This window comes from Rana temporaria, chromosome 9, assembly GCF_905171775.1.
Source record: "Rana temporaria chromosome 9, aRanTem1.1, whole genome shotgun sequence".
Classification (NCBI taxonomy): Eukaryota; Metazoa; Chordata; class Amphibia; order Anura; family Ranidae; genus Rana; species Rana temporaria.
In genome coordinates, this window is record NC_053497.1 from 103,079,958 (window position 1) to 103,105,420 (window position 25,463).

A 25,463-nucleotide genomic window follows, 5' to 3' on the forward strand; every position below is an offset into this window, starting at 1 on the left:
TCACCCTACTTGGGGCAACCATACTTCTTAGATCCTTAGGTCTTCTGAATACCAAATTGGGATGGGGAGGGATACAGGTCTTTAGAAATGGATCAGCTACCAGGATTTTCCAGTTTCTTTTGAAGATTTTTTGAATAGTTGGGGCTCTGTTATTATATCTAGTGCAAAACCGTACTGTCTGGGTTTCGTTCTCCATGTATTTTACGGTTTTTTCACCTGTTGTCCCATCTTTCTCATAGAGCTGGAAATATTTTTGGAATGCTTCCTCAATATGTGATTCACCGTACCCTTTTTCCCTGAATTTTTCTCTTAGAATGATGCTTTGTGCTTCGTAATCTTCCTTTTGAGTGCAAGTTCGTTTAAGACGACAGAACTGTCCGAATGGTACATTTTTGATCCATCTTGGATGGTGCTGACTTGAGGCGTGTAGATATGAATTTCCTGCGCTTGGTTTAAAATGGGTCTTAGAGAGTATCTTACCGTTCTCTTCTGCCCTTAGCTCTAGGTCTAGAAATATCAGTGACTCTTGGTCCACTACATATGTGAATGAAATTCCGAACGGGTTGTTATCACAATGTGTCAGGAAACCATCCAACTCTTTGTCGCTGCCATTCCATATAATTAGGATGTCATCTATGTAGCGGGAGTATAATATCAGGTTCTTTGCAAATGGGTTATTGGCCCATATGTATTTGGACTCCCAGTACCCCATAAATAGGTTTGCGTAACTGGGAGCAAACCTAGCCCCCATAGCAGTACCTCTTATCTGTCTGTAAAAGCAATCTAGGAAAGAGAAATAGTTGTGGGTGAGGGTGAACTCAATGCAGTCCCGAATAAATTGTGCTTGACGTGGGTTGAATTGATGTGCTTCTGCCAGGTAATATTCTATGGCTCTTAGCCCAAACTCATGTTGTATACATGTGTACAGAGAAACCACATCCAGTGATAACCACCTGTATCCTCTTTCCCACTTGTATGAGGTGAGGATTTCCAAGGCGTGTCCTGAATCCTTGATGAAGGATGGTAGATTGGTCACTAGACTTTGCAAGAAGAAGTCTAGATAACATCCCAAATTGCTCGATAGACTATCGATTCCTGCAACAATCGGTCGACCTGGTGGTCTCTCTAAGCTCTTATGAATCTTTGGTATATGATAAAAATGTGGGACTACTACGCCCCCCTCCTATCTGGGAGGATTACACCCTGACATGAACCTATCAACATAGGCCTGCCTGCCCACTTATGTGGGCGTGTATTTCTGTGCATATGAGTGTGTGTGTATATATAGTCCCATAATCACCACGGCGAGGGAGCACTGCAGACCACGTTAGCTCTGAGGAAAGGGGTACGCCCCCGAAACGCGTCAGCTTTTACATCTACCGATTGGTTCAAACGATTATTCGTGTTCCACTGACGGTGCTGGACATCTGCTGTACTCACTTTTGAAGCCTGTTTTTAACTCCAATTTTGTGAGTATAACCATTGATTTTATTATTGGAATAAATATTTTTTATCAGTATCACACGAGGTTGGTGCGCCCTCCGCTCTCTTTCTTCTCTTTTATAGTTTCATGAATACCCACGATTCTGAGGAGGGCTGCAAGACTCTAGATGATAACTTTTAATTGAACCGCACCACCCCATAGCACTCCCTACAAAATATCAGAGCGCAGGAGACTTTTTCTTGTATATTTTATACCAGGCGGCCAGGCTTCGGATCAAATACACGTACCTAGACTTGATCTCGTTACTTTAAACCTCCAGGGATCAGAGGCGCATGAGAAAGGGTATGCTGCTTTCCCTTGATATACCGAAAGCATGCAATAGTATTTTGTGGGACTATATCTTTAGAATACTGCATAGGTGGAACTTTGGCCCTCAATTCTTGTCATACATGTATCTCATTCTTGTTCTCACTGGGACACATAGGAGAGTGAGATGAAAGTTGATCGGCCATTCAAAGATGCGTAAAGAGTGGAGATAAGGCTCAGGGAATCCGGGGCATGTTAACAAATGTGTTCAAAAGCGGTTGTCCGAAACGGGTAGGACGAGGTATGCTGGAGCGCAGTTTTCAAGCATCAGCTCCTCCAATCACCTTGCATTTGGGGGATATAAAACGCATTCTGCCTAGTGACCGGGACACTTCCTGATGACGTTCTAGGAACGAAACGTATGTCGTGGCACATCCCGATCGCATCACTTCCAGTTTTCGTACACCACGGTGGTGGAACGCATGCCAGACCCACTAGCGGAAGCTGAACAGCTGTAAACACTCAATGCCTGGTGATACACGCTCTATTCCTTAGTGCCAGGATAAGGCACCAACATATGTAAGCGGTCACTTGGCGTTTTGTATTTTTATCTTTGTAATTAAATAGTTTTACACTATGGTCCCTTGTTTATCTATTTTTTAATGGGCTATATTGGTGGAGACATATGAGATTCCCAGCCATTATCGATACAGCAACAAGATTCCTGATTCATTTATTACTGTGCTTACTGACCTGCTTTTTAATGAGTGGTCATGGTGGTCTGGTGAGTAGGCATTTCACTCACTTCCCACTGGGTGGGTGAGAGCTGGGTGGGTGAGAGCTTACAGTCAGATCAGTCAGTCAGTGTCAGCGGTGGAGTAGGGCGCTTCGGACCTTCCGCATACGAGCCTGCTTCCACCCAGACCTGGCAGTCAGAGGCTAGGCAGCTGCTAGGCTAGACGCTCCATGAAACAAGCTCCCTGGAACCTGGAACCAGCATCTCGCTCTCCACGAGGACTCCTCTCTTCCGCAGGTAAGACCCTGCCTCTCAGGGCCTGACATCCTGGGGATCCACTGACGGCCGTCCTTATCAGGGCAGCCGTCACACAGACCCCACACTGCGGCTTTCCATACTACCTCTCGCCGGCATCTATCGCCCGCACGGCCACCCACTTTGTGGTGGTCCCAAATCACCCCCCCTGGGTGTATTTCCGGCGTTTCTGGGTGTTCTTTCACCCCCGCGCCGGCCTGCTCCTTCTCGCGGCCGCCGCACCTTAGGAAAGTCCGCGGCTTCAGCCGCGGCCTACCGGCGCGCCGCTCTTTTTCTCCTTACACTTAATTCCTAAGCACAGTTTGCTCTGGATATTCACCCCCACACCCCCAGAGGCCCCCTGCTCAGCAACTTTATCGGTAAATAGCATTTTTACCAAGCTGACAGCCCCCCCCCAGCCGGGTCCTGTGCTTTGCCTGGCAGCCATTATTTTGGTACACCCAGCAGCAGTGACACCCAGCTTCCCCCCCCCCTTTTTTCCCCTCCACAAGCCGTTAGTCTTTTGATCCAGGGTTTTGAGCCGATCGCCTTTAGGGATCAGGAAGGAATTTTTTCCCTGCCGCAGCACATTGGCCAGCTTGCCCAGGGTTTTTTGCCTTCCTCTGGACCAAAAATAAAATCCCATTTTCCCTTGAGCTAGGATTCTCGAATCCTCTCTCACCCTACGCCCGCACCCCAGCCCTTGGTGACTGGCAACAATGGTTAAGTTGCGTTACTCTGCAGAAACCATTTGGGGTCTGAGACAATTCGCTACTACATTGCCTGCCGCCACCACAATAACCTTAAAATCAGATCAACTTTTGAGGTTCGATCATCGATCGATCATCAAATATTTCAATCATTCAACACAGCTCAAGCACATATCATGTGCTTTGCTTAACACTAGATCAGCAGTTAAACACCGATCAGAAATCCATGATTTCTTACTACAATACGATCTAGACTGCCTCTTTATCACGGAAAGTTGGCTGTCAGACGATTGCAACACCATTCTCGGAGAACTGGTGCCAGCAAACTATCGCATCTTAACGGAAAATAGAATAGGGCAAAGGGGAGGAGGACTGGCGGTGATTCATAAGTCGCATATTGCAATCACTAAACCGGTCCTTCAAAATCCTCTTCCTTTCATGGAAACCCTTACGCTTCAACTTCAAGCTCATTCTCAGGAGACCGTTCATATTCTCCTCTGCTATAGGCCCCCTGGGCCCAAATCGCAGTTGATATCAGCATTAACGGAGTTCATTTCCACCTACACCCTTAGCGGTAATCATCTTTTGCTGCTCGGGGATTTCAATTTGTGGGCTAACTCCTCACAGGATCCCATCGCGGATGCCTGCATCAACCACCTGGAAGGATTTGGACTTCAACAACTTATACGCGGACCAACGCATGCTTCAGGTCACACACTCGACCTAATTTTCAGACAAAATCTGAAAATTAATATTGTGGGAAATGAACCTTTGCCATGGACAGACCACCATGCAATCAGCTTCATAATCCCCAGAACTCCATTAGTCATGAAAGTACCCAAGCCGGTGACAATACACTGGGCTAGATCTCTGAGGAAGCTCCACTCGGAACTCTTCAGATCTACCCTGGGAAACCGAATTGGGGCTATTCCTCCTCAGCTAGCAGCCTCAGATACTTTGGATGCCATTAATGCAGCTCTGCTACAGTCAGCCGACTTAGCAGCACCAAAGCGCAAATTTCGCAGCCGGGAAAATAAGTCCAGCTGGTTCAATAACCAACTGTCGCTATTGAAGCAAGAGCGCAGAAGGGCGGAAGCCTCCTGGAAAAGAAGTCCGTCAGAAGACCACCTCAACATCTACAAAGCAGTAACTACGCGCTATCACAAGGAAATTTTCAAAGCCAAAAAACTTCACTTCTCCAGGGTGATTAACAGCGCACTGAATCGCCCTCGCGAACTCTTCAGGATGGTCACCCAGACCATGAATCCTGGATGTCTAGAAGTCCCCACTTCAGACACCCAAGAGTTCTGCAATGAACTATCGGATTTCTTCATCGACAAAATTGAGAAAATTCGGGTAAGTATTCGGCAAAACAATACTCCACTCAGCCCCGTCTTCAATCAAAACAACGACCGAACGCCTCTACAATCAACTAAGTTCACTTTGGAACCCATCTCCATCGATACAACAAAAAAATTAATTGGCCTGCTGCGCGACAGCACAGCACCGAATGACATCATTCCCACCAAGCTACTGAAGGAATGTGCCGACATCCTGGCGCCTCCGATCACGCAGCTTATAAATCAGTCATTTAAGGAAGGCATAGTGCCTTCCCTGCTGAAAGAGGGCACAATCCTGCCGATCTTGAAAAAACCTAATTTGGATCCTATGGACCCAACTCACCGCCGTCCCATAACAAGTCTAAATGCTCTGTCCAAGATAATGGAGAAAGTGGTGGTAAATCAGCTGCAACAGCATCTGGACACCCACAACCTACTCGATCCATTTCAATCCGGGTTCCGTCCCGGACACGGGACAGAAACGGCCTTACTGAAAATATGGGACGATGCGCTCGAGGCCGCAGACGAAGGAGAATCATCTCTCCTGGTTCTGCTGGACCTAAGCGCTGCTTTTGACACAGTAGACCATGGATTGCTACTGAGACGACTAACAGAAGTCGCCGGAGTCTCAGAAGATGCCTTACCATGGTTCTCCTCTTTTCTAGGAAACCGATCACAAACAGTGAAACTGGGATCCTTCACGTCAGAAAAACGCACGGTGACATGTGGGGTCCCCCAAGGATCCCCCTTATCACCAGTGCTGTTTAATATCTATCTTCGTCCTCTCTTTGATATGATCAGTAGCCATGAACTACTTTATCACTCTTATGCAGACGACACGCAGTTGTATTTTCGCATCTGCCACAAAAAGGATCATCATCTAAGTTTAGAGAATTGTCTCTCTTCAATAGAAAACTGGATGACTAAGAGTTATCTCAAACTCAATAGTGCTAAAACAGAACTCTTTATCTTCGATGCCAGTCGGAAGAAATCACCGACAACAAACTGGACACCATCTCCCATCCTGGGACAAATCATCGCCCCTAGCTCCAAAGTCAAAAGTCTGGGAGTCACGTTTGACACCTTCATGACAATGGACGCACAAATAGGGTCAGTAGTCAGCGGGGCGCACCATTTGATGCGCCTACTACGCAGACTGATTCCATTTATTCCCAAAGAAGACGTAGCAGTCGTGGTGGGATCTATCGTGAATTCCAGACTGGACTATGCAAAAGCCCTTTACCTCGGGCTACCCAAGTACCAAATCGCTCGTCTCCAAGTCGTACAGAATACGGCCGCTAGACTGGTGACTGGGAAAAAATCTTGGGAATCAATCTCACCTTCACTGAGATCCCTTCACTGGCTTCCAGTGAAAGACAGAATTGCATTCAAAGCACTCTGCCTGACACATAAGTGCATCCATGGGAAGGCTCCTAGATATCTATGCGACAAGATCAAACCGCACAATTGCAGCCGCATTCTGCGTTCCACCGACCAAAATCTGGTCAAGGTTCCTATAACCAAATACAAGTCCAAAGGAGAAAGAAGGTTTGCTTTCCAGGGCCCCAGGCTTTGGAATGCTTTACCAACCAGCATTCGGTTGGAGCAAAACCACCTGTCTTTCAGAAGGCAGATCAAAACCCTGCTTTTCTGAAAGGCATGAGACACTAACAACAAGCGCCCAGAGGCGATTCAGTTCGCATGTGCCGCGCTATATAAGTTTTTCATTCATTCATTCATTCATATATATGTATGTATGTATGTATGTATGAAGCTTTATTCATCGGTGAAGGTGCACAGAATTTAAGTCAGATTACAATCTATATATGGACTTTTTCTGATGAAATGCTCACTTATTGTTCACTATAGGGCTATCTTGCTCATGATTTTTTATGACTGTGATGGCCACATCCATCTTGTCCTCATTTGTGTGGCTCCCAAGCTTGTGGATCTCCTTTGTGAGGTGAGTTGCAAGATTAGTGGTGGCCGCAGATAACTGTCTGCAGCATGGTCTTAAAGCACCCCATAAGTTCAGTGTCTCACAGTGGGGGAGGCTGTGGTGGTAAACATGCCTCTGCAATACTGTCAGTGTCTGAGAATAAGTCAGTCTCACCTGACAGCAGGGGCGGAAGGATCGGGTCGGCTGGCTTGGCGCTGAAGGCATGTGTAGTGCCGATTCTTTTCCACTTCGGTGCAGGAGATGGTGCGGGGGTGGAGGGTGGACAAGGTGGGTGTAAAGGACTCCACAGGGTGCAGAGAAAAAGGTTGATGTGACCAGCGGTCGAGGAGCGGGATTACCACGCGCCTATCTTGGATCACTGCTCACGAGCGCCCCCCCTTTTGGAGATACATTTTTGAAAGTTATACACTATATTGCCAAAAGTATTGGGATGCCTGCCTTAACACGCACATTAACTTTAATGGCATCCCAGTCTTGGTCCATAAGGTTCAATATTGAGCTGGCCCACCCTTTGTAGCTATAACAGCTTCAACTATTTTGGAAAGGCTGCCCACAAGGTTTAGGAGTGTGTCTATGGGAATGTTTGACCTGCAGTCTCTTCTCTAATTCATCCCAAAGGTGTTCTCCTGGGTTGGAGGTCAGGACTTTTGGGTTTATGAGATTTACAAATGATTTAATTCAGTTTTTATGTAGATTTTACACAGCGTCCCAACTTTTTTGGAACTTGGGTTGTACTTACTTTTTCACATGACTCTATGCCTGGATTTGGGCGGATGTACTTCAAGGTTGCTTCACAGCTTATATGGAGCTTTATGATTATATGTTAGACATGTTTATGCCAATTATACCACCCTGAGGCACCCCTAAAGTTGCGTGGTGCAAGATAGTTATTTAAATGCCAACTACTGGCACAAAAAACTTGCTAGGATTAAAGCAATTAAATATTCTTCTGCATGGAAAGCAACCCCCATCAATCCCCTTTCTTCTAAGCCCATCAAATCTGCTCATTTATATGCTATGTTGGTACAGCTGTCGCTGTACTTTTGGGTCGATTGGATACAAGCAATTCCAGTCTCAGACCCCCAAAGCTGCTGTCATACATCTTCTACTAGCTAGCTCAGCTTCAGACGAGGGAACATATTTAACAAGAAAATAATAAGTTAAACAGTAGGTGCTTCTAGCTAGTACAATATATAGAACGCGATCATGTAACTTGAAAACAGTTCTCATTTATATAAGCACGCTGATGAAAGAATTTATATTGTGTGAACTAAATAATTCATTAATATTGAGTTGTGTATAGTTAAAGCGGAGTTAAACTCAAATATGGAATTTCCACTTATCCGTCTTCTCCCCCCTTCCTTCATTTAGAACCTTTCAGGGGTGAGGGGGGAATGGATGCCTGCTTTTGACTGGTACTGTTCTACACCTCCGGGAGACGGGGGCCGTGGCTGCTGACTTAACATTTTTCGTGGGGGGCTGGACCTCCTCTTTTAGGCTAGGTTCACATCACGATTTTTACATCCGATAATCGGACCGTTAAATCGGATAGAATCGTATATGACAAAATCGTATGTAATCGGATCAGTCATCCGATTCATTACGATTTAGATTGACCACAATATAAAAAAAATCGGACACGATTTTAATACGAAAATCGGACACGATTTTAATACGATTTCAAATCAGGACCAAAAATCGTGGTCAAACACGATTTTTGATGCGATTTTAAATCGTATCAAATCTGATGCGGATCAAATCTGATGCACTTGGGGACCTACATTAATGAATGGAAACGTTTTGCCATACAGATTTGTACGATTTCAAACCTAAAATCGTGAGAACAAGTAGGATGATAAAATCGTGGTGTGAATGCACCCTAACTGATGGGCGTGGGCACAGATGCTAGCACTGAAATGTAGGCCAGTAAAAAGTTGCTCAGTGTATGTCGTGAATTAGTTTTATTGGATCATTCAACAGCTTCACAGTAAAAATGGCTTTTGTAAATGACATAAAATGCATTTTATTGCAGCACATGCGCCAAATCTCACGGCAATGCAGCATGTCTCACTGCTGTACATTATCGTGAATGAAGTGTACGTTTTTTTTACACTTCAAATAAAGTTTATACTAAAACAAGGGAGCCATGTGATGAATTGCTATGCAGAGTTGCTAGTGTTGTGAATCATTCTGGTAGCTTTGCATTATGTGTGAATACAGCCTGAAAAAGGATGCCACTCCTCTGAAAAACAATCCACAAATTAATTTCTTTTTAGAGACATTTGTAAGGCAGTGAGGAAGCAATGTCCGCTCCTCACCACTTGTTTTAACTCCCAAAATTACATGCACATGGTGCGGGGAAGTTGCAGCACAGTTCTAACAATTCTAATAAACAAATTGTCCAATAACAAACCTAATAAATCTATCAATTATTTATACTATTAAGATGGCCCTGGCTTCAGGGTTCTTTCTGCACCTAAAACATCTGAGAGCAGAACTGGCTCCATCGCCCTGGCTAATGCAGTCTGGGAGGTCTGGTCTCACATAAAAGACTATGCACTCACCTGGGCTACGGCCACCTGCGTCTGCTGCTGCTGTTGGAGAAGCTGGTGCTGTAGGAGCTGTAGGCCGTGCTGTGAGGCCAGAGGGGTGAGGACGGAGACAGAAGAGGCACAGCTCGGGGTGTGAAATTTCTGGGACAGCGAGGAGTAGGTGGAACAATTTTCAATATCCTGTAATCAAAGACAGCGAGGGTTGGGTACATGCTCCAGAATCATGAAATATAAATGAATGCTGAAATAGAGCTGCAAAAAGTGAATTTGTAATCATGTCCAATAAAACAGACGTTATATGAGGAAGTTACACAAATGACAGAAAGCTGAATAATCCAGGGTAATGGATAGCAATATCAGAGGCAAGTAGGTGTACATGCATGTTGAGGTGTGGTAAGTCCTGCCCACATCTTAAAAGTGAAATGACAATTGAGCCTTCTATCCTCAGCCTGCTGGATCTTTCCTCCAGTTTTCGTTCCAACAGTTCAACAATCTCTTTGCTGTCATGGCAGATAGTCTTCCACTAGGGGGCTCCACAAGCCAAAATATAAAACTTTAAAGGCCAGCAAGGACAATCAGCAACAGGACAATATCAGACTGTTAATTTGAGCCGCCTACCAATTTACAAGACATTTAAACTTAATTCAGAGATCGTTCACTCCTGAGTGGTTTATTGGTTGGAAATGCCATCAGAAATGAAAGAGCTTCTCATAAATCACTGCTATAGATGCTGAGAAAAATTACAAAATAAATAAATTCAGCAACTTTCGAGTGGTAAATGAAGTGGCCTATTTCTCCACTGTAATAATTGGATATTTACAAAGCTGGTAGCTCTTATAAAAGCTAGTAACAATTCACAAAACACTTGCCACTCTTTTCAATTAATCAAATGTTTTGTGGCTCAGACCTGCTGAAATAATTGCATTCATGTATATTGTCAATTTTTTATATGTTCTGCATGAGAAGTCAGTTCACAAATATTATCTCCCGGGTATTGCTCCATCTGACTGGTGAAAACAGTGACTTCTGTGAGATGTCTACTGTGAAGTACAGGAAAAAGGAGCCATTTCAGTGAACATACATAAAAATTCAAGAGAAATAAAGGATTTATTTGGCTAAATGCATTGGATGGGGAAAAATACTAATTTCACAACAGTGAATTTTTTTGTAAACTAAATGCTACACTGTGCAATAAAATAACAAAGGGATATAAAATAACGGACACCGATTTTCTTTCTTTCTTACATTTGAGCTCGGGCATTCAGTATCTCCTGTAACATTCATAAGTACTTGGTGGTGCCGCTCCAGCTGAGATGTAGAGCCCTATTGGCACTTAGGATAGTAGGAATGCCAGCGTAAGAAAAACTCACCCAGTAAGCAATGAACATTTTAGCTTGAAACCGCCACTCGCCATAGCTGATCCTAATATGTTATTGTATACATGTGAAAGCCTCAGCCAATGCCATTTCTCAGGCCATGTTTCGCCCCACCCACCGGGGGCTTATGAACGGCATTGACGGAAGATTTCACATGTATACATCCATACTAAGATTGACTATAGTGAGTGGCGGTTTCAAGCTATCCTGTAACATTAAAGTTATTACTGCCATTCTGCGGATGGTGTGAGATTTTTTTATGTCTGCTACCTTCTGTCCCCTATCATACACGCTAATAGCTCCATGTCACTATCAAATATAATTTCTTAAATGTTACTAATAATTGTTGAAATTATTGTGATCACACAGCAGCAGGCCAGAGCTCCTATAATAACTATAACTCAGTTTTGTGGACCACTGTCAAAAAAGTTCACTGTGGTTGGCCAGTGTATGCTGCGAGTACCCAGAACACTCTTGTTCATGTCTTACCTGACCATTTTGTTCTTTTAGCACTGTCAGACATTTGACAAGGCCCAGGTCTGGCGCAGACACAGTGCGTTCACAGGTTCTTTTCTCTGCGGCGCCTCTGTTCACACTTCCATCAGCTTCTTCTGTATCTTTATTTTCTGCTCCTGTCAGCTGTCGCCCTATTATAAGTTGAAAAGTTTATAAAAATTAAAAGAAAAACAGGCTTTAATAAATTGTCACCACACACGGAATACTAATCCGCCCGCAGCTTCATTTGCATGGAATTTGCATCAAGTATAAAACATTTATAACTGTATCAGGTGTCAAAATATCTGCTTCTTCAGCAAGATCCTCCCAACCTACCTTTAACTCTCCCTTTTCCGGCTGTGATTAGCAAGCTGTACACTGAACGAGCAATTACACAAGGACAAAAGGGAGCTCTGCTCATTTACATATAAATTTATGGATTACATGCATGGCTGAGGAATATTAACAGGCCTAAAATAAGCCCAAGTATTGCCATTTGTCATTCTGTTTGGCTGAAGTCAGTGCGGATGCGATTGTCATTTAGATAATTTGAGTCGCACAATACAATTGTCAGCTGTTCTGCCAGCTGAGCGCAATGTGTTATTGCACCTTTGTCTCCAGCTACCTTCAAGTCTGGCCTCTTCCAGGGACTTATCACTGGCACCGTCCGCCTGTCCGTCTGCATTCTGATGGGCGTGCTGGAGGCTCATTTTGTGGCACACTTCAAAGGCCTGTCCAACTGTTCGCACAATCAGCATTGCCTGGCTCTGCCGAAAAAATGGGTGACCAAGAGATGCCATTTGTAGAGAATATAATAATTACACAGCAACCACTATGCAGGCCACAGCACTCTAAGACAAAGGAAATCACAAAGAGCAAATTAAAGTTTTCTAAAAATGATTAATGGTCCTTTAAATAAACTATAATATTACTTAAAGCGGATGTGCCACTAAACAAATATATTAAAAGCCAGCAGCTACAAATACTGCAGCTGCTGACTTTTAATATAAGGACACTTACCTGTCCTGGAGTCCAGCGGTGATCGCAGCAGATGACGAGCCGATCGCTCGTCACCCTGCTGCTCCCCCCTCCATCCACGGTGAGGGAACCAGGAAGTGAAGCGCTCCGGCTTCACTGCCCGGTTCCCTACGGCGCATGCGCGAGTCGCGCTGCGCCCGCCGATTGGCTCCCGCTGTGTGCTGGGAGCCGAGTGTTCCCAGCATACAACGGGGGACGGACGGGAAGCGGAGAAAAAACCCGTCCTTTGCCCGTATCGTAGGGCCAGAAGTGGGTGCAGATACCTGTCTGTAGACAGGTATCTGCACCCCCCTCCCCCCTGAAAGGTGTCAAATGTGACACCGGAGGGGGGGAGGGTGCCGATCAGCGGGACTCCACTTTAGAGTGGAGATCCGCTTTAAAGTTTCATTTTTCAGTTTAAGCCATTTACTGGTAATGAGATTTCCCCACAGTGCCAACTGATACATCATGTTAATATCAATGTTATTATCAGGGCTGTCTTTAAGGCAGGGAAAAAGGGGCAGCTGCCATCGGCCCTGTCATTGTTGTGGGGCCCCACGCAGCTGCCTCATACTTGCTAACTATCCCAGTTTAAATTCCCTTGTCCCTTGAAGTTTTAGTCCGGTGCAGTGTCCCGATATCTCATTGTGAAGTGCTGCTACTAATGCTGCCCAGCTCTGCCCTATTGTTGTGTACAGTGACTCACCTACAGACCCTGTGTTTACATGTAAATAACCATCATTCATATGTAATTAGCTGAGGCCATCAGCATTCATATGTAAATACAGGCGACATTCATATGTATATCATGCCCCTCTGCAGTGAAGAGATGATGTTCTGTAACCTCTAGTAACTAATCAGTGAGCAGTATTACTGTACAGTAATCTCTAGCAACCAATCAACAAGCAGAAATCATGTGCTGTAACCTCTAGCAACTAATCAGTGATCCGTAATGTGTGCTGTAACCTCTAGAAACCAGTCAGTAAGTGGTAATGACATGCTGTAACCTCTGGCAACCAATCACTGCCTGATCTGATACAGTAAACTGATTTTAAGTCTAGCTCATATTTATTGTATGGCTCAGAGCAGGTGGAGAGCAAACTTGCATGAGATGGCCCCCAAGAATTTTTTTGCACAGGGTCCAATCAACATTAAAGACAGCCCTGATTATTATCAATGTCTGAAAGAAGAACAATCTGCTTTGCCTCATAGCAATCAAACAATGGGGTTGATTTACTAAAGGCAAATCCACTTTGCACTACAAGTGCACTGCAGGTGCACTTGGAAGTGCAGTCACTGTAGATCTGAGGGGGACATCCAAGGAAAATAAAAAATTGCATTTTAGCTTGCACATGATTGGATGATAAAATCAGCAGAGCTTCCCCTCAGATCTACAGTGATCTACAGCAACTGCACTTACAAATGCACTTTTAAGTGCACTTGTAGTGCAAAGTGGATTTGCCTTTAGTAAATAACCCCCAATGAATCTGATAGGTGGTTTCCTCTGCACACAAGGAGAAATCTCGGGTCCACCTTAGTAGTACTCACTTTCTTCTTAGATTTGAAGACGTTACATTTGAAAGTGTTGCTGGCACCGTCCCGGGCAATATAGCTGAATATCTTTAGATCTTGCGAGTCGTGTGAAACATAGAATATTCTGCAGAAAGAGATAAAAAACTTTTCAGCTCGCCTGTCATCCTGTAAATGGCGTTTCCATCATGAATATTCAGCACAGCCTGGAAGAGGGACGAGGAGATTAAACATTCAGCAGAGATCTGGGCCAGGCTGGAAATAGAATATGATCATATTCTGGAATTGGGTGAAATTATGCTGGCACTCAGCAACTGCCATACTGCCAACTAGCTCCTCAGCAGAATGTAGCTTAAATCCAAATTTCCCCTCTATGTAATAATCTTGCAGCAAGCTGTGAACACCTCCTAAAATCTTTTTCTTAAAGTTTTTGACTTCCAACAGGGCCGTCAATGTAAAGAGGTATCATGCTGCAGGGAAAGTATTCTCCTACACACAGCCAACTTTCTAATGCACACTTCTGGGAGCGCTAAAAATTCTGGATGGACTCTACTATATACATGCTTTTCTAGCAAACATTGCACTATAAATATATTGTTCACATACATTGCAATACATGTGTAAGCTGGCCAACTGCACCAAAATTATCCCTCTCTGGCCAGTCCCTACTCTGCTCTGCATAATACAAATGCTCCACCAATTTGTGAAAACACCACCTTCTGAAATGGACACTCACCAGAAACAAGATAAACAAGCGCCTTTGGGTTAACCACTCCACACATATGGGTATATCTGCAGATTTTCCAACCGGTATGCCAGTAATCACTCCATACACCTCCATATTGCTTTCTATAAAACCAATGTGGAGGTGTATGGAGTGATTACTGGCATACCGGTTGGAAAATCTGCAGATTTACCCATATGTGTGGAGTGGTTAACCCTGATTTAAACCAAAAGGCGCTTGTTTATCTTGTTTCTGGTGAGTGTCCATTTTAGTAGGTGGTGGTGTTTTCACAAATTGGTGGATAATGAGCCTTAGTCACAGATGTGGATTTGTGCACATGGGATGTAGCTTATCTCTGAAGAGAAACACTGGGACTATTTTTCTTGGTAAAATTATATGATTATTTTGTAAAATTTACGATTTTTGGTCATTTATTAACATATAAGGCATATCACTTGTTTTTTTATTTTGTTCACTTAAAATGCACTTGCTGGTCCTTTATTAATTATTGATAGATATTTTTGAATATTCACTGTTTGAAGAGTAGTAGGAAAGATATAATATTATTGGGTTCGCACAGCCATCACCTTTTTTCGTGTTATGTTAAAGTAGAACTAAAAGCTGAAGATGGAGTAGAGATGAACTAGAACACCTGTTTTTATTGCCAACTGTGCCCCCGTTAGAGAGATTTGCTTATAGTTCATTTTAGGGCACACCAACACAATATATTGAATATCAATTTTTTGACAGCTTATAAAACATGAGATTGAGCTTAGAAACCAGATAAACATGAGTGAACTTTAACTTAGGTGCATGGGTATTTAATTTTTTTTTACACTTTTTCCCTCTAAACTTTCTTTTTAATCACATAGTGGACAAAAGTTCCCCATGTGATACTTTTTTTGTGACAGGTTCTCTTTAATGAGGCATCAGGAGTCTCCTAGATCCCTGCTGTCTCACTTGACCTCCATGGAGGCTGATGGAGCAGCAAGACACGGAACTGTGATTAAAACCGTTTTATACTGAAATAAATTTGCCCCATATGCGAAGATGACCTTTTTCTTTATAGTCCATTGAGGGACACAGGAATTCCTAAGACACCTCGACTGTCATGTTATACTGCTGCTTACAGAATAAATGGACACTGGCAACAAAAAAAGGCTGCCCACAACTGTCATGCCTCAGTTTCTGCTTGTGTCCTCAGGAGAGTGGTTGAGCTTTCTTTAGATCTGCGGTTTGTTTTTTGTCTTCTTAACCACTTCCTGCCCGCCCGGTGGGTTTTTACGGCCACAATGTGACTCTTAATTGCCGGGAGGCCGTCTATATACAACCTCCAGCCACTGGGGGGCGCGCGAGCGGGTGGGGACACGCGCACAGCCCGGCGCGTCACAGAGATGCCGATGCGCGTGCATGGCGGCCGCGATGTCCGCCAGGTACCCGCGATCGGCAATGACAGAGCAGGGACGTGGAGCTCTGTGTGTAAACACAGAGCTCCACATCCTGTCAGGGAGAGGAGACTGATGCTGTGTCCCTTGTACATAGGGACACAGCATCGGTCACCTCTCCCAGTCAGTCCCCTCCCCCCACAGTAAGAATCACTCCCAGGATACACATTTAACCCCTTCCTCGCCCCCTAGTGTTAACCCCTTCCCTGCCAGTCACATTTATACAGCAATCAGTGCATTTTTATAGCACTTTTCGCTGTATTAATGTGAATGGTCCCAAAAATGTAACAAATGTGTCCGATGTGTCCACCATAATATCGCAGTCCTGACAAAATTTGCAGATCGCCGTATTACTAGTAAAAAAAAAAAAAAGTATGTCAGAATTCTATCCCCTATTTTGTAGCCACTATAACTTTTGCGCAAACCAATCACTATAGGCTTATTGCGTCTTTTTTTTTTTTACCAAAAATATATAGAATAGATATCGGCCTTAACTGAGAAAAAAAATATATATATTTTTTAAAAAATGGGATATTTATTATAGCAAAAAATAAAAAAGTGTTTTTTTTTAAAAAAAAATTGTCGCTTTATTTTTGTTTATAGCGCAAAAAATAAAAAACGCAGAGGTGATCAAATACCACCAAAAGAAAGCTCTATTTGTGGGAAAAAAGGGATGTCAATTTTGGTTGGGAAACACGTCGCACGACCGCGCAATTTTAATTTAAAGCGACGCAGTGCTGAAAGCTGAAATTTTGCCTGGGCAGGAAGGGGGTATATGTGCCCAGTAAGCAAGTGGTTAAAGAGATTGTAAACCCTTGTTTTTATAAAAATAGGCTGAGAGCCTGAGATGTATTCTCTCAAGACTAGATTAAGGGGGGATATGATCAACATGTATAAATACAGAAGGGGTCCATATAGTGAACTTGGTGTTGTTATTCACCTATGGTAATCACAGAGGACAAAGGGAAACTCTACATCTGGGAGGAAAAGAGATTTCATCTCCAAATACAGAAAGGTTTCTTCACAGTAAGAGCTGTGAAAATGTGGAATAGACTCCCTCCAGAGGTGGTTCTGGCCAACTCAGTAGATTGCTGTAAGAAAGGCCTGGATTCTTTCCTAAATGTACATAATATAACTGGGTACTAACATTTATAGGTAAAGTTGATCCAGGGAATATCCAATTGCCTCTCGGGGGATCAAGAAGGATTTTTTCCCCAGCTGGAGAAAATTGGATCATGCTTTGCTGTTCTTTTTGCCTTCCTCTGGATTAACTGTGGGTAAAGGATTGTGTATATAGGACTTTTATTGGTTGAACTAGATGGACTTACTACAACCAGACTAACTATGTATCACAGACTACCTTTGTATGGAGAATAAGAGAAAAATAAATGAAGTGTCTATTTGCTCATATGGTAGAATAAAAATAAAAAAATACTGTGAATCTGGTTACACATTCTATTTGTGAGTGTCAATAACATCCCTTTTACTAAATGCCATTTTAAAGTTCACTGCTATGAGAGTCTCCCAGAGTAGAACTCAGGATAATACATATGCTGCTTCTGGAAGCACTCCAGTAAATAGCATGGCACGAGCAAGCAGCCCCCCACTTGGGGCTATACAAAGTGTTCTATTTCCTCCCTCAAAGGAGCTTCTGCCATCACTAATATTAACAATAATAATAAACAATAAATCACCAATAAGGTAAGGCACTGGAACTGGCAGGCTGAAAATGTTTTTGGTAAACTACATCTTTCCATTTTGGGACGAATAGGATTTTTTTGTACTTAGCATAAAATACTCTTCTCAGTGTTTATTGGAGGAAACAGCTCTGCTTTAGATAATTACCAGCTGGATATATCGCCACCTGCAGTAGCTGGTGCACCAAATACAAAAGTCAGCTTAGGGGGCAACCCCTGCTGGTGACCAAAACCCCCTCCACAGCGAGGACACTCCATTACACGACATAACAGTGCAAACAGCGAGAATTAAAGTATTTACACATGTTAAAGTGATTGTAAAGTCCTGTTTTTTTTTTTTTCCTGTAAAAATAACAAACATGTTATACTTACTGTACCTGCTCTGTTGCAGTGGATTTGCACAGAGCAGCCCAGATCCTCCTCTTCTTGGGTGCCTCTTCGCTGCTCCTGGCCCATCCCTCCTGTTCAGTGCTCCCACAGCAAGCAGCTTACTATGGGGCACCCGTGCTGAGTCATAGCTCTGTGTGTCCATTGCCCTAACTGGCTAGCCGATTTTGATTGACAGCTGTGGGAGCCAATGGGGCTACTGCTGTGTCTCAGCCAATCTGGAAGGAGAATCTCGGACGGCTGAGACATTCGTGGACATCGCTGGACAGAGAGGGACCTCAAGTATTAGGGGGTGCTGGGGCAGCTGCTGCACACAGAAGGCTTTTTATCTTAATGCATTAAGATAAAAAAAAAAAAACTTGTGCTTTTACAACCCCTTAAGTGTCTGCTGCCCCTCTCTGCCAATCCCTCCACTGGCATCCACTCTCCCAACAAATTACATTTAATTTACTAACAAAAACTTTCGAAGCCACCCACAACTCTGCCCCTAGCTACATCACCAATTCTAAGGAGGAACTTGACTAACAACTGAGTGTCCACAGCTGTGGATGGTTTTTTTTTCCCCACCATCAGCAGCCACTCCCTGGGCTGTCCTTTTGTATTTTTTAGTACACTTAGTGTTAAACCCCTGCAGATGGCAATATACCTAACTGATGATTGTCTAAAGCAGAGGTGTGTCCTCCAATGAATGAAAAAGAATAATGCAACCACTGTACTGGATTCATTTTGGTGTATTGTGATGGTGGATACAGCAATAAAATGCTGTGGGTTTGGTCATAGGCAAGACTGGGGGTGGGGAAGGTTTCTTACCTGTAGACGGGGTCATGCATCAGCAGCATCTTACTCTCATCCCATGTCCATTCCTTCCTCTGTGACACAGAAAACACCATTAGAAACATCATACAGGACATCAGACTCCTCTACATATTTCATGTCTCACACTGAAATGTACAAAGTTAAAAATGGTGACAGGGGGCAGACTTAGAGCTGGTTCACACAGGGGCAATACGACTTCGTGCGGCGACTTGGACACGACTTGAGCGTGAACCACAGCGCGACTTTTAAATAAAAAAACGGCATAGAACCGTACCAGGCCGCATTCCCTCAACATGGGGGGGGGTAGGTGCTTTGGGGCAGGGGGCGCCCCCCACCCCAAAGCACCTTGTCCCCATGTCGATGAGGACAAGGGCCTCTTCTCGACAACCCTGCTCGTTGGTTTCGGGGTCTGCGGGCGGGGGGGGGCTTAATAAGGGGGCCCCCAGATCCCGGCCCCCCACCCTATGTGAATGAGTATGGGGTACATCGTACCCCTACCCATTCACCTGGGGGGAAAAAGTGTCAAGAAAAAAAAAACCACACTAGGTTTTTAAAGTGATTTATTAGGCAGCGCCGGGGGTCTTCTTCCGACTTCGGGAGTCTTCTTCCAACTTCTCCACTCCACTCCACTCTGGTTCTTTCTGCCTTCTGCCGGGCTCCTCCGCTATCTTCTTCCAGCTTTTACTAGCGGCGGCCCCGTCTTCTGCGTCGTCTTCTTCCCTCTTCTCTTTTTCCGATGTTGACTCGACGATCTTTCCGTTGTTATGCCGTGTGCGTAGCAATTTATATAGGCATAGCGGAGGACAGGCCCGGACTGGGACAAAAAATAGGCCCGGGCATTTTAGACTGAGCAGCCCGGGGGGGGACGACACGCGGCGGGGGTTAATGATGGAATGCCCACACAGAGAGAAATCACTCCACATTGCTGGAACAGAGAGAAATGGTTCGACATTTCCCATTGTTGTACTGAAGTCAGTTGATAGATCGGAGTCTGTATAACCAGTCTGCACATTGGTAGATTGAAATTTCTGCTGAACTGGCAGAATTTTAATCTATTTATGATGGCCTAAGTCCACCAGTCTCTGAGTTTAATAATATCCTCAAATCTTCTGAAAGGGGTTCTCAACTTAGGTTTAGAAATTCACTTTGAACTCCACCTTATTTCCAGAACTCTCATTATGTATTAGATGTGCAAAGAATAAGGTGAGAGAACATCTAATACCTATAAAGAGTAATGAAAATAAGGTGGAGTACAAAGTGAAATATCTGGAGGGACTGGCTGAGGTTAAAACAGGCAGGGAGGAAATTAGGCATCACCTCCTTACTGTCTGTCAAATGCCTCTGAAAAGTGACATGAGAATTGATAACTTTTCAGTGGAGTATCTGTGAGTGCAAGCCTTTTGGCTCACACTGGTGCTCAACATTTTTTTGGGGGGAAGCAATCAAACTGAACAAAAACATCAAATGCAGCCACTGTGCCCCATTATATGCAGCCACTGTGCCCCATCAAATGCAGCCACTGTGCCCCATCAAATGCAGCCACTGTGCCCCATTATATGCAGCCACTGTGCCCCATTATATGCAGCCACTGTGCCCATCAAATGCAGCCACTTTGTCCCATCAAATGCAGCCACTGTGCCCCATCAAATGCAGCCACTGTGCCCCATCAAATGCAGCCACTGTGCCCCATCAAATGCAGCCACTTTGCCCCATCAAATGCAGCCACTGTGCCCCATCAAATGCAGCTATTGTGTCACATCAAATGCAGCCACTGTGCCCCATCAAATGCAGTATAGGCGTTTTTAAAGGTGACCTATTTTTTTACATTAGAAATCTCAAAAATGATGGCAAATTATGAAAAACCATAAAAAAATGTAATTGCTTGCATTGCATTGTGGACAATCCACAACTTGTGGCAGGTGACGTGGCCAGGTGACGTGGCCAGTGGACAATCCACAACTTGTGGCAGGTGACACGGCCAGGTGACGTGGCAAGTGGACAATCCACAACTTGTGGTAGGTGACGTGGCCAGGTGATGTGGCAGGTGACGTGGCCAGGTCCTGTGGCCAGTGGACAATCCACAACTTGTGGCAGGTAACATGGCCAGGTGACGTGGCAAATGTACAATCCACAACTTGTGGTAGGTGACGTGGCAGATGACGTGGCCAGGTCACGTGGCCATTGGACAATCCACAACTTGTGGCAGGTGACATGGCCAGGTAATGTGGCAGGTGACGTGGCCAGGTCATGTGGCAAGTGGACAATCCACAACTTGTGGCAGGTGACATGGCCAGGTGACGTGGCAGGTGATGTGGCCAGGTGACATGGCAAGTGGACAATCCACAACTTGTGGCAGGTGACATGGCCAGGTGACGTGGCAGGTGATGTGGCCAGGTGAAATGGCCTGGTGATATGGCAAGTGGACAATCCACAACTTTTGGCAGGTGACGTGGCAAGTGACGTGCCAGGTGATGTGGCAAGTGAACAATCCACAACTTTTGGCAGGTGACGTGCCAGGTGATGTGAACAGGTGATGTGGCAGGTGACGTGGCAATTGGACAATCTGAATCTTGTGGCAGGTAACGTGGCAAGTGGACAATCCACAACTTGTGGCAGGTGACATGGCCAGGTGATTTGGCAAGTGGATAATCCACAACTTGTGGCAGGTGACGTGGCAAGTGGACAATCCACAACTTGTGGCAGGTGTCATGGTCAGGTGGTGTGGCAAGTGGACAATTCACAACTTGTGGCAGGTGACGTGGACAGTTGACGTGGCCAGTTGACGTGGCCAGTGGACAATCCACAACTTGTGGCCAGTGATGTGGCCAGGTGACATGGCAGGTGACATGGCCAGGTGATGTGGCAAGTGGACAATCCACAACTTGTGGCAGGTGACGTGGCCAGGTGATTTGGCAAGTGGATAATCCACTTGTGGCAGGGACGTGACAAGTGGACAATCCACAACTTGTGGCAGGTGACATGGCCAGTTGACGTGGCAGGTGACGTGGCCAGTGGACAATCCACAACTTGTGGCAGGTGACGTGGCCAGGTGATGTGGCAGGTGACGTGGCAGGTGACGTGGCCAGGTGACATGGCAAGTGGACAATCCACAACTTGTGGCAGGTGACGTGGCCAGGTGACGTGGCCAGTGGACAATCCACAACTTGTGGCAGGTGGCGTGGCCAGGTGACATGGCAGATGACGTGGCAAGTGGACAATACACAACATGAGGCAGGTGACGTGGCAATTGGACAATCCACAACTTGTGGCAGGTGACGTGGCCAGTTGACGTGGCAGGTGACGTGGCCAGTGGACAATCCACAACTTGTGGCAGGTGACGTGGCCAGGTGAAGTGGCAGGTGACGTGGCCAGGTGACATGGCTAGGTGACATGGCGAGAGGACAATCCACAACTTGTGGCAGGTGACGTGGCCAGGTGACGTGGCCAGTGGACAATCCACAACTTGTGGCAGGTGGCGTGGCCAGGTGACATGGCAGATGACATGGCAAGAGGACAATACACAACTTGAAGCAGGTGACGTGGCAAGTGGACAATCCACAACTTGTGGTAGGTGACATAACCAGGTGATGTGGCAGGTGACGTGGCCAGGTGACGTGGCCAGTGGACAATCCACAACTTGTGGCAGGTGACGTGGCCAGGTGACATGGCAGGTGATGTGGCCAGGTGACGTGGCAGGTAATGTGGCCAGGTGACATGGCAAGTGGACAATCCACAACTTGTGGCAGGTAACGTGGCCAGGTGACATGGCAGGTGACGTGGCCAGGTGACGTGGCCAGTGGACAATCCACAACTTGTGGCAGGTGACGTGGCCAGGTGATTTGGCAAGTGCATAATCCACTTGTGGCAGGTGACGTGGCAAGTGGACAATCCACAACTTGTGGCAGGTGTCGTGGTCAGGTGACGTGGCAAGTGGACAATCCACAACTTGTGGCAGGTGACGTGGCCAGTTGACGTGGCAGGTGACGTGGCCAGGTGACATGGCAGGTGACGTGGCAGGTAATGTGGCCAGGTGACATGGCAAGTGGACAATCCACAACTTGTGGCAGGTACCGTGGCCAGGTGACATGGCAGGTGACGTGGCCAGGTGACGTGGCCAGTGGACAATCCACAACTTGTGGCAGGTGACGTGGCCAGGTGATTTGGCAAGTGCATAATCCACTTGTGGCAGGTGACGTGGCAAGTGGACAATCCACAACTTGTGGCAGGTGTCGTGGTCAGGTGACGTGGCAAGTGGACAATCCACAACTTGTGGCAGTTGACGTGGCAGGTGACGTGGCCAGTGGACAATCCACAACTTGTGGCAGGTGATGTGGCCAGGTGACGTGGCAGGTGATGTGGCCAGGTGACGTGGCCAGTGGACAATCCACAACTTGTGGCAGGTGACGTGACCAGGTGACATGGCAGGTGACGTGGCCAGTGGACAATCCACAACTTGTGGCAGGTGGCGCACTCGGCCAGCTCAGTGGCCTTTTTGCAGGACATTAGAGCAGCCCAGGGGGCAAATGCATTCTTACAACCCAGCCCAGTCCGCCCCAAGGGCCTTGGTACACCTCTGGGTAGAAGTGACATGCGGGCCGCCGAGGGCCGTCCGCGGGCCGCAAACGGCCCGCGGGCCGCCAAGGGCCATTCGCGGGCCGCTATTGGCCCGCGGGCCGCCACAGCCCACCGGGCATATGCCCGGTATGCCCTATGGCCAGTCCGGGCCTGGCGGAGGAGCCCGGCAGAAGGTAGAAAGAATCAGAGAGCGGGAGAAGTCGGAAGAAGAGCCCCGAAGTCGGAAGAAGGGAGAAGACCGGGCCACCGCTAGTAAAAGAGCTGGAAGAAGATAGCGGAAGAGCCCGGCAGAAGGTAGAAAGAACCAGAGAGTGGAGAAGTCAGAAGAAGACCCCCGGAGCTGCCTAATAAATCACTTTAAAAACCTGTCTAGATACAATGTACCCCATACTCATTCACATAGGGTGGGGGCCGGGATCTGGGGGCCCCCTTATTAAAGAGGGCTCACAGATTACGATAAGCCCCCCGTCCGCAGACCCTGACAACCAATGGCTGGGGTTGTCGGGAAAAGGCCCTTTTCCTCGTCAACATGGGGACAAGGTGCTTTGGGGTGGGGGGCCGCAGGGCGCCCCCCTGCCCCTAAGCACCTACTTCCCCATGTTGAGGGAATGCGGCCCGGTTTAGGAGGGGGGGCGGTCGCTAGTCCCCACCCCCGTTCCTGACCAGCCGCGTTGCACGCTTGGATAAGGGTCTGGTATGGATTTTGGGAGGACCCCCACGTCGTTTTTTCAGAGTAGGGGGTTCCCCTTGAAATCCATACCAGACCTAAGGGCCTGGTATGCTCCTGGAGAGGAACCCATGCCGTTTTTTTATTTAAAATTTGGCGTGGCGTTCCCCCTCATGATTCATACCAAATACCTGCTCTATGGGAGGGAGGGGTTTGCCTTAGAGCCGGTTCACACAGGGGCGACTTCCTGTAAAGTTGCCTCACTATGAACGGGGATCCGACTTCCTTTGAAATCAATGGGTACAAGTCGCCTAGAAGTCGGATTGAAGTAGTACAGGAACCTTTTCTGAAGTCGGAGCGTACATTAAGACGGCTCCCATTCTCGTCAATGTAATTTGACATGTCGCACGACTTGGGGCAACTTCAAGACAGATCCCAAGTCGCCCCTGTGTGAACCGGCTGTAATGATGGCTGAGCTTCTGAGTGGATGAAATTATGTCTGCAGTGCTCCACGTTCACAATCAACCCTTACAAGTCTCACAAGAGCAGACTGGATGTGATCAAAGACTGTCACAGCTGAAGCAGCCTCACCACCTACTCAGCCCAGCACTAAGGCCTCATTCATACTTGTACAACATATCACTTTTTTGGCGCATACGTCATGCAACAGCATAGGGCAGCCCATTCTCTTGAGTCGTGATGCGCAATGCCATACATTTCAGCACACATTCCCAGAATGCTAAGGAATGCAGCAAATATATAGGACTGTCAGTATTATCATTACCACTTAATTATCAGCACTGCCCCCACATTGTTGGCGAGTGGTAGATAACTGCATAGAACAGGCCTTTATGAACTCCAGAGAAATAGAATACACAGCACGGTAGAGAACTTGGTATAGATGGTCGTTCTTATTGCAAATCTTAAACATCTAATGTAAATGAGCACGTGGCCCACACACAGCCGCCATTAAAAATGGGATTCTTTGCCTTTCATCTTCTATTTTATAAAAATAAACATGTCATATAAGATTTCCCTTCACACCTTCAAAGCTCTGAAATCAATTACCCAGCAAAGCCACCTCCATGATGCCAGCTTTGATCAGGGACCGCAAGCTGACACACATTGGAGGGAGCTTGTTCTCTATAGGAAGCTTTCCTGCTGGCAAATTCCCAGTTACAATAAATATACACAATTAACTCTTCAGTAAAACTCACTATTTAAATGCCACGCCACTCAAAACTGACATTTCAACTATAAGTGGATGTACAGTGCCTTGAAAAAGTATTCATACCCCTTGAAACTTTCCACATTTTGTCATGTTACAACCAAAAACGTAAATGTATTTGATTGGAATTTTATATGATAGACCAACACAAAGTGGCACATAAT

General features: G+C 45.9%; 1 protein-coding gene across 1 annotated transcript in view; it reads right to left on the bottom strand.

Annotated features, from left to right (window-relative positions):
* Window positions 1-25,463, bottom strand: part of LOC120913799 (carboxyl-terminal PDZ ligand of neuronal nitric oxide synthase protein-like) — a 165,801-nt gene that overhangs the window by 16,254 nt on the left and 124,084 nt on the right. Inside the window, exons 4-8 of the mRNA XM_040324020.1 lie at window positions 18,824-18,882; window positions 13,779-13,887; window positions 11,839-11,980; window positions 11,208-11,365; window positions 9,355-9,522 (exon numbers count right to left, since the gene is read on the bottom strand). Of these exons, the coding sequence (XP_040179954.1) occupies window positions 9,355-9,522; window positions 11,208-11,365; window positions 11,839-11,980; window positions 13,779-13,887; window positions 18,824-18,882 (636 nt within the window). The remainder of the gene's footprint in view (window positions 1-9,354; window positions 9,523-11,207; window positions 11,366-11,838; window positions 11,981-13,778; window positions 13,888-18,823; window positions 18,883-25,463) is intronic.